The sequence below is a fragment of the Ruditapes philippinarum genome, unplaced genomic scaffold (assembly GCF_026571515.1).
Source record: "Ruditapes philippinarum isolate M1 unplaced genomic scaffold, ASM2657151v2 ctg2657_1_1_1_1, whole genome shotgun sequence".
Taxonomy (NCBI): domain Eukaryota; kingdom Metazoa; phylum Mollusca; class Bivalvia; order Venerida; family Veneridae; genus Ruditapes; species Ruditapes philippinarum.
Window position 1 is genome coordinate 164721 of NW_026853342.1, and position 10841 is coordinate 175561.

Consider the following 10841-nt stretch of genomic DNA (forward strand, 5'->3'; position numbering starts at 1 on the left):
TAGATAACTTAATGAAAAATAATTTACACTAATATTAAATAGGGCTAGATGTTTAGTGTTTTTGTATAAAACTGCAGACATGCATTTACCAAGAAGAAAGAATGCTTTTACGGATAGGTTCTCGTGACGAAGCGCAGTTGTTTGTAAGTTTTTTATTTGCATGACATAAGTGGGCAATATAACAAAAGCTAAATAAATGTACGGTGTTCCGTTAGGGCCAGTGCGTTTTCTTTGAGAACGAAAAGCGCAAAACATGGCAGTACGATGGTGACAGTGCGACAGTACGATGATGACAATACGACAGTGCGATGGCGAAGCACGATGGTGAAAGTCCGTCGTGCTGTCGTATTGTCACAATTTTACAGTCGTACCGTCACCATCGTACTGTCCTACTGTCACCATAGAATTGTCGTACTGTCACAGTCGTACTGAGGCCGGTTGGAGTACGGTATGCTCTTGATATTGAAATTTTGGACTCTGATAATGAAAACGAGGTAAAATGGGGTTTGATATGCATTTGGTATGCTAATTTCTACTCTGGAAATGAAAACGAGGCTAATCTTAAAAAAATCTTATCCCGACCGATCATTATTTCTATTGAAACATCACGTGGTTCAAATGCTTAAAGTTGATTGGTTATGCCATGAATTTTCGCGAGTTACATAAAAGTTAATTCACCAAGGACAATAGTCCTTATATCGACCTTTATATTTTTTTAATTAGATCGTTCACCACCAGAATATGTTGAGCAAATATGAAATTAAAACGCAACTACCTGTGCCTTTTAAAAATACAAATATTTAATTTCAACGGACTTTTTATCAACTGTTTTTGTCAATATTTTTATATTTGATGACGTTATTAGTTTGAACAACAATGACAAATTAATACGCGTGTGACAAGTACAGTGTTTACATTGAACAAAACAAAACAAAAAAGGTTTCTTTTCCCGGAACGAATATGAATATATGATATATAAAAGAATGAAAGACGAAGTGTTTAAACTGCAAGACTGAGTAATTTAATTATGAATAAAACAAATATGCACAAGGTAACTTGGTCGTTAATAAGCAAATATAGTACATTGACTGATTGAGCAATAGGAGACATTGAATGATTTAATTGGTTAATTTAAGTAACTTAACTTTATTTAATTCGATGGTCAGTGTAATGTTCATTCTAGTCCTGTAATTTAAGATCCTACAAACGTGCTTAATTTTCATGATAAAGATGAACATGATATTAAAAGGTAAGTAGTATTTCTAAATTGTACATATTTCAATAAAATTTTGTTGTTCTTCCGTATTTTTCAATATAAATCACATTGACATCAAATTTATTGATGAATAATATGAAAAATGTTAAGCATTTTAGCACATTTGGCAACTAACAAACAAAACACAAGCATATCGATGAAAATATTTCTCGCAAACTGACATGGATAATTATTTTCCATACCGACAAAATTACAAACTTTTCGACAACATTTCTAGCACATTGAAAATATTACTGGTTCTTTCGCGACAATACACTACTTTTACAATACGATATTTCCTTAGAAACGGAAATAGTATTTCGCGCATGCCAAAAAAAAACAATTACGCCAGAATATATTTTATCAGTATTTTACAATTTTATAAACAAATTGATATAATCTAAATGATATACCGTAAGTTTAAAATTGTTCATTTTGATAAATAACCGATGCAATGGTGTATTTAAGTAATTTTGTTGAACATTTCTGCATTTACGCATTCAGGGTCTTTCAACTTTGCGGTATAAGGATGTAACTATAAAGTAGGATGCACTTACCTTTTTTATTATATCACTACCCATTCAGGAAATATGCTAATATGAAATATGTTACGATAAATTGTATAAAAAATATGTGTTATTTCGCTACTCACTTGGTAAATGTTCTTTACCTCTCAAGATTTTGTAAAATTACTTAAACATATTTATTTAATTTTTAAATTTTCTTTTTTTAGCATGGCAGTTAAATGGGATAAACGATGAAATCATACAAAATGAAAACTAGAAACATGTTCATGAAAATGCACTATCATATTTTCTGACATTTTTTTTCATAATTATAATTAACTTTTAATTCATATGTTATATAAATATCTTGAGCCTTTTTTATATGAACTATATGAACTACCTCAAGAAGGATAAAGTATACCTCTGTTTTTGCTAGTAAATATACTTCCACAATATTACAACCATTTTCTCCATGGTTTTTAATGATTTTGATGTACAAAAACTACATATACAACTTACTAAGTTTTCCGATCTAGTCGGGTATTGTACTTTTATATCATGTTAGAGATACCTGATTAGATTTGCTTAAATATCTATAAAAGTTTTGTTGGGCTAGAATAATAAAACTTGTTTCATGTCATTCATTTCAGTGAATAGCAAAAGTATATCTAAATTTGATAATTTCTCAGCGAAGCATCATAATTTTCAGAGTAGCCGAATGAAAAGAATTGTCTTAAATGAATAGAGGCTATGCAAGTTTTTTTCTATTGATACAGGATTTATTGATTTATTTTCATCGTGTGGTATGAAAACAAAAAGTTCATGAGTGGCGGTAGCCACGAATGAAATATGATCTTTTTCATATCAACAAGATGAAAATAGATCCTGTATTTAAAGAGAAAAATTGTTTGTTATACAATTTTTCTCATTTATAAGTATATTTAATAGAGGATATTTAAGTTTCTTCTATTTATACAGGATTTATTTCATCGAGTGGTACGAAAATAAATATTTCACGAGTGAAAGTAGCCATAAGTAAAATATGATAATTTTCATACCACGAGATGAAAAGAAATCCCGTATTAATAGAATAAACTTAAATTTTCTGTTTATTATATACTATTTCTCTTTTTCAACCTTATGAATAGGAAGAATTTCCTTTTCATTTTGTGTATTGGCCGAATTTAGAAGAAAGTAGTTCGGCAAGACACCAGTGAAAATACGGAAATATGCTTCACTGCAATGAAAAATAATTTTTTACAGTGAAAAATACGAAAAATAAAAAATACGCATTTTATTTCATCAATATTTATCAATTATATAATAAAAGGAAATATCGTCAAAAATAAATTCCGTCATGGATGTAAATGCGAGAAAAAAAAATGTCAACAAATATCATTTTTAAAAATGTAACAAAGTTCGTAAATATTTCAATAAGAAGAATGTTATTTAATAATTTGTTGACGTCGTGAATGAGAGCGCATGTCATTACTCGGCAAATATCAGTAAAAGGCTTAAAACCTCTAAAAATTATTAAATAAATAGAAAATTAAATTTGTTTGTTTTGTATGTAAGATCAAAGTATATTTCAATCGGAAAAAAATCACCCTTTATGCTGACAAGATTTGCTTATGTTTATAAAATTTGTGTTACCCTAGAGCAATAAAAAATGTTGTAATAATCATGATTTTTTTCAGTGCTCAGCGTCGCAATATTTCTTCCAATTGTCGTGTATTCTCTGACACAGCTATCGGACAGATTCCGGACAGAATATGTCTGTGACATGGACTATGGACAGATTTTAGAGGCGACCGGTGCCCGCAGTGTATTGTCTTGCGGAGGAACATGTTCCCGGAGAACGGACTGTCGGTCCTTTGTTTTCAATCCCCAGGACAAGATGTGCCAATTAAACTCCCAGATTCTCCTGAATCCAACCTACGGATGTCCCGTCGTAGTCAAATACGTGAGTAAAACAACGTTTTATTGAAGGGAATCCACTGAGTCTTTTTTTGACATGACAGGACTGGAAATACTTTTCTCGACATAAACTTTCCATTTGATGTAGATCTAGACCATTAACTTGTGTGGAAAAATTCAGATCATTTGCTCACTCCGTTTTTCTCAAAAAATTAATTTAAATACGAAAAATGACCCAAATTTTTAAAGCGTTGCAACGCTTTTCACTCAAATCGGGCTAAGAATAGCACAAAAATATAATTTTAAATCATTTCTTGGCATATTTTGTATATCTTTCTGATTTAGGTACACATATGTCACATTTTTTGAAATATTTGAAATCAAGAGGTCATTATACATTGTTGACCTCAATACTGGACTCGTACAGAGCTGTAAAATCTATATCAGACTCGACTCCTTGTCCAATATTATAAAAGATTGACATATGTGTATTCGTCAAATAGAATCCAGTATTGTACCTAACAGCAGACAATAACCTCATTAATAAAGCATGATTGTAAATCATGATATCTTTTTTGTGCGTTTAGGAATCAACGTTTTATATTTGCGATTTGACTGAATTTAGATAAAAGTACCCATTACCAGTTAGTGAAAATACGGAAAATGCAGTGAAAAATAAATTTTAAAGTGAAAATACAAAAAATTAAAATACCCATTTTATTTCACCAATAGTTATTTTTTTCTCAATTTTTCGTTTATAAGTTTATATTAAAATGATATGATTTCCTAAAAATATTTTCAAGTATTTAATGTAAACTAACATTTCCTTGTTAGCATGCTTGTTTAAAATTCATTAGACCAAAATAGAACTTAGGACTTATGCCATGTCTTTTCTCCAGGGTTACTTTTTGAGTTCGAATCCCGGATTGATAGCTTTGCCACCATTTGAAGGAAAACTTGTTGGCGAATCATGCGTTGATAGCATAGAGTGCGTAGAAAATTTTACAGAATGCAGTGTAACTAACGAGTGTATGTGCATACCAGGATATGTTTACGATTATGCAAACCGCACATGTATTTTCATAATGGGTAAATAGCATTTATTTCTCTAAAATCTTATTTGAAAAAATCGGACAACCTTTTGGCAATGCTATAATTATATCAAAAGATATATTCAACTTCTGCTTAGAAGGAGATAACTTGTGTTGAACAGAGTATTGTTTGCTCTTATGGTAGTCTAACTGTAATGCTTTCCCCGCCAAAGAAAACATCGGCCAATACCGTAGCAAATCGGTTATTTCGGAACCTTGTTTTTTTTAATCATGGGCATTAGACTATTTAAAATCATTCATCCTTTTATCGCTGTGTACTGTGATATTGAATAAAGAATATTGTGAAGAATAACGTTCCGGAAATGACCGATTTTTTACGATATTGGCCGATGTTACAATTGTTTTGGCGGGAAAGCATTAAAACGAAATATTATATTTATCAAAAAAGAATCCATTCTGTTCCATTCTGCATTATTTTCTAATCACAGCAAGTCTAATTCTAATTTACAAATTTACCTTGATAAAGTATCTTCACCAAAATTTTAATTAATATGTCAAAAGCCTCATCAGCATTTCAGTCTAACTGTTTAGACAAACCAGGAGCTGGAAATTACTGTTCCGCATTTCAGTACGAAAATATGTTGGGTCGAAACATTATTTTAACATGGCTTATTCCGTATCACTATAAATATGACAAAGCTTACGTATATCCTTCTATCTTTCATTACGTAACACCCTAGTGTTCTAATATAAAAAAAAAATATATATATATATATAGAAGTGTCTGCTGATCAGCTGATTATTATAGATACTTTGTGAATCCTACCTGTCCAGCAAAATTTTGGCAAGTTTTGCGTCGGACTTTATTGAAAGTCGTCCGTTCTATTCACGCCAGCGTGAAAGTTCCGTACCAATATGAATTCTGGCCTTACTGAAAAGAATATTATATGCTTGTTTTTTCCTCTTCTTTGCCGAATCGGTCACAGTTGACCTACGCTTTCTTTTTTGCAACGGTTCATCCGCCATTGTTTTCGTTTTGTCATTTGATTAATAATCATGTCACGTGACAAGATACGGAGTTCGCCGTAAATTTCCGTCATCTTCGGCTTTTTCCGTGACTTAAAAAAACTGGCAGTTTTTTAACTTTATACATTTTTCATATTCGATAATTGGATGAACGGGCAGGAATCCGTTGTACATGTATTCACAAAATATTCATATTTTTACGTAAATAATCAATATAATATGTTTTTTTCATGGTTTGTGCTGGTCAAAAATAGGCCAGATACACCTTTAAAATGTATAATTATCTATTTAATTTTTTATTTTACAGACTGTCTAGCGTATGGAATAACGTTTCAGATGTCAGAAACGACAGAATACAAGCTCACTGTGGACATTCTTCTAAACAATGCCACGGAGGACGAATGTAGGGCTATATGTTTGACCACTACACAATTCACATGCCGTATATTTGAGTTCAGCTATAAGAGAATGGAATGTAAAGTTTTTTCCTTAGACACAATTCCGAGAACAAACGTAATTGATGGATACGACAAAGAGTACGAAACTTTTGTCTACGCACGTGACTGTGCACTTCCGGCTACGACCATGTTTACGGCATGTGACGTCAACAGTGATTGTTTGGAACGTGATTCGGTGTGCTTTCAGGGTATTTGTCTCTGTAGGGTTGGCTTCAGCTATGATTCCGAGCGGAGGAAATGCGTCTCAGGTACATACTCTTTCTGTTTCAGCCATTGTGTTGTTGTTGTTGTTGTTGTTGTTGTTTTACCCAATCAATGTTATTGCGCAAATTCTGATTGATAATCCATATCATAATGTCAGAACAAAATTTATACATGAATCCATTATCGATATGTTAGAAATAATGCTTGTGTTAAGCACAGATTATTTTATTGAAAATAAGAATATTACACGATGTAAAGGTAAAAACAAAATAACAATTTCCTTTAAAATGTAAGCCCGCGTACAAAAGTATTACTCTTCATAAATATCAGCTGAAGTTTAAATACACCAACATTTTTTTATAGTTTTAATTTGTATTGAAAAGGTACAGAAGACCCTGCTGTCAAACTCCCATTACCTTTTTTTTCTATAATTGCTTTTTTTTTCCTTTAGTGAATGATCTTATTTGGTAACTAAAATAAATAGAAGTTCTACTGTTTTAATTGACGTGTACTTATAAATATGCCGTTGGACGACCATCATAAGTACGCATTAATAGTGTGCAAAGAAAAATAATTCAGTCATTATTGCTGTGTAACATAATTATTAAATTGAATAAAAATTATAATTAAATTCAGAAATAAATTTCATATAAGGAACAAAAAAGCATTAATTATTTTATGTGAATTAATTCAATAGCCGTGCCGCTTTTGCGACTCCGTAAAAATGGTATTGCACAACCATGCATATATTTTGACGTGACGTCATTTGCGATATACGATATATAATATAAGCATAGCGTAAAGACGCGCTATTTTTTTGGCGTTACATTATAGGCGCGTCATTGGGGAAAAAAATTCAATTTAAACACTTTTCATTTTTGGTAATTGTTTATAATTTTATTTAACGAGTTCAATAAAGTCAGCTTCTATTTATGCAATTATGAAAATGTGATAAATAGATTTTTTAAATATTTTACCTTTGCTTAAATTCCAGAATGCTTTCTTTACTCGAAACCAATTACTGGAAACTCTTACCAAAGGATATCCGGGATCTACATTACAAACTTCAATTTCTCTAGAACATATCCAGTTCAAAGTGGTCCGGAATGCCTGAATTACTGTACGTCGGATACCAACATCAGTTGTGTAAGCTTTATGACAGACATGACTTCCAATACATGCTACCTGTCGGAACAAACGCTCGGTGTATACCCAGACGCCAGCTTCATATCAAATTTTGCCTACACTATTGTACAGTTGGACTGCGAGCCAATGACCTCACCCATCGAAATGATCCCGTGCTATGGGAATGTGTGTTCCGCTACCAACAGCGAATGTCGCAACGGTGTATGCAAATGTGTGCAAGGCTTACGGTATCAGCCATCTCTAGACCAGTGCACGGAAAGTAAGTACAATTCAATTTGGATTATGTGTCGCTCATATACGAGGGGTTATCCAAAAGTTCGTGGACTTTCTTTGTTGCGTAAAATATATTTGAGATAGTAATTTGAAATTCTTACACTGCTTAGAAGAATTAATAACAAATAAACACAGAAAAATTCACATGAGTAGCTTCTTATATTACAACAATGTTTAATTTTACATAAACACATGTCGGCGACAGCGGCGCACTCCAAAAGTTATTGACGTCAACGTCATAATATTAACGTACAACTTGTGCTTCAACGTTCCGCAGTCAATGACTGTTACTGCTTCTCAAAGTAATGCTCATCACTAAATTTCTTATGTCACTTTAACACTAATGATCATGAAATTTTCTTTTCTCTGTTCGTCTGCTGATTTTTATCAAATGTTTTTGTAGGTGCTATTCCCAAATTACAACAAAAATTTATGATCGTTTTATGATCGCGCGATGTTTTAATTACCTCGTGTCCGTCATTTTTCCGTTGTAAACAATAAAGTAGTCTGGCGTTTCTAGCGATATCAACAAAAATAAACGGAAATGACGGCCATTATTTTACAGAACTACTTAAATGACATCATAAAAGAAACATGCGATGTTGAGCGGGTTTTCTACTTTATTTTTTTAGTTTTTAGCAAGAAATATACGATGACTTACTCCGCTTTTCTACCGTGCGCCGGGTGCCGTGTATGTGCTTATTTAAAAGCAATATAAAATCTTTATTTATTGGCAAAATTAACTGTTCCTTTCAAAATGTGTTGATGATATTCTAAAATGTATGCTAATAAAATTTCATTACAATACACGTTGACGTTCAAGAGATATTTAAAAAGTCCACGAATTTTTGGATAACGTACTTCGTACTACGTACTTCGTGTTATCAATTGCAAAAGTTATCAAACGACATGATGCACGGCCATTTTGAACAAATATTAGTATCCAGCTTTATTTGTCATCCAATGAAAATGCTTCATTTCTTAAAAATTATGTGTGTTTGTTTTCACAGAAGAACAAAAATCGATACCAAGTCCGTTCATAGTGAACACTAAAGATGATCATTATATAAATATAAAGTGTCATTAAAAAAAACTGGCAGTTTTTTTTAAAGAAAGGACCAAGTTTTCATGACCTGTTAAAGGAAACGCAGCTTCCCATACATAGTTAATTCATTATTTTATTCAAATTAAACATACATCTACTCAGTGAGAATTTCATATAATTCAATAAATGTCTGTGATAAAAATATTTTACTCAAAGATGAGCATTGTATATCTTTAACTGAAAAAAAGATATAGATCTAAGTTAATAAAAACATATATATTTTTTTTTATTTTATTATTTAGCAAAAAAAAAAACCCCAAACGATTTCTTAAAAGTACTATTAATATAAAGATTACTAAAATTTCAGCATGTACAGAGATGTACGGAAACACCTTCCAGACCATCCTTGATTTCCATGTCGATCAACACAATGAAGTCACTTTAAATATGACGTCAAATGACGTCATCAATGAATGCAAGGCTGCGTGTGTGAAAGAAGACAGTTTTGTTTGTCTAATGGCAGAGATAAACTTCACAACAAATGAATGTACATTGTCATCTGAGGCCTACACGCAAATATGGTCAGTTTATAAACTAACAGATATTAACTACGTCACAATGATAAGAGATTGTGCCTAATGAAGGTTGTTTTGTTTTTGTTTGTTTGTTTGTTTGTTGTTGTTCTTTGTGGGGTTTTTGGTTTGTGTGTTTGTTCGTTCGTTTATTTGGTCGTTCGTTTGTTTGTTTGTTCGTTCGTTCGTTCGTTCGGGTTTTTAATATTTATGTCTTATTTTATTTTACACGCTAATATGGACAGTTTATAAACTAACAGATATTAACTACGTCACAATGATAAGAGATTGTGCTTAATGAAGGTTGTTTTGTTTTTGTTTGTTTGTTTGTTTGTTGTTGTTCTTTGTGGGGTTTTTGGTTTGTGTGTTTGTTCGTTCGTTTATTTGGTCGTTCGTTTGTTTGTTTGTTCGTTCGTTCGGGTTTTTAATATTTATGTCTTATTGTATTTTACACGCTAATATGGACAGTTTATAAACTAACAGATATTAACTACGTCACAATGATTAGAGATTGTGCTTAATGAAGGTTGTTTTGTTTTTGTTTGTTTGTTTGTTTTTGTTGTTGTTGTTGTTCTTTGTGTTTTTTGTTTTTTTGTTCGTTCGTTCGTTCGTTCGTTTATTTGGTCGTTCGTTTGTTTGTTTGTTCGTTCGTTCGTTCGAGTTTTTAATATTTATGTCTTATTTTATTTTATTTTTAAATATTCAGTTGTTTTTTGTTTTGTTTTTTGTTGCTGTTGCTGTTTTGTTTCTTGTTTTTTTCTTATAACAACAACAATAACAACACCATCTAAATGGTGTTGCGGTGACAGTGATTACAATAATGCGGATGGAGGTGGTAAAGAGTTAGTCATTTTCGTTTTCTGAAAGTGTATTATGACTGTTTTATTGTAAAATGGTATAAAAACATATATATGGACAATGTGACATTCTTTGAAAATTTCATCATGCCTTGAATCTGAAAAAAAATATGTGCACATATCACTTACATTTGCATTTTAACGATAGGTTAATATTCTTAAAGAACATTCAAAAGTATTATTTACAGTATACTGTTAGATTCTTTATCTCGGGTTTTAATGACTAAAAGAATAAATGATATCTAAGTTTATTCTGCTTAAGTATTTTATCACCTAACTTAGGTTTAGTAAGGACACTCAAAATATGATAAATTTTCATTTCAGTACGGACCTGTTTTTCTTATGCATTGTATTGCCTTTCTGTAAAATATGAAATTTACTGTTTAAGGACATTATTTCTGAGATATATTTAAGCGACTGGTACTAATTGACATTCTTTTAGATAGCTTGTTTCAGCGACTGGTACTTTATGACATTTTTTAGAAAGTTTATTCAAGCGTCTGGTACTTAAGGACATTCTGCTAGGTAGT

General features: G+C 31.5%; 1 protein-coding gene across 1 annotated transcript; it reads left to right on the forward strand.

The window, feature by feature from the left end:
- Positions 1–1160: 1160 nt before the first annotated feature.
- Positions 1161–10018, forward strand: LOC132736562 (uncharacterized). Its single transcript, XM_060723712.1, has 6 exons — positions 1161–1249; positions 3459–3724; positions 4578–4767; positions 6064–6462; positions 7413–7823; positions 9250–10018. Exons 1-6 carry the CDS (start codon positions 1222–1224, stop codon positions 9519–9521), a joined length of 1566 nt encoding a protein of 521 aa, XP_060579695.1. The 5' UTR covers positions 1161–1221; the 3' UTR covers positions 9522–10018.
- The last annotated feature ends 823 nt before the right edge of the window (positions 10019–10841 follow it).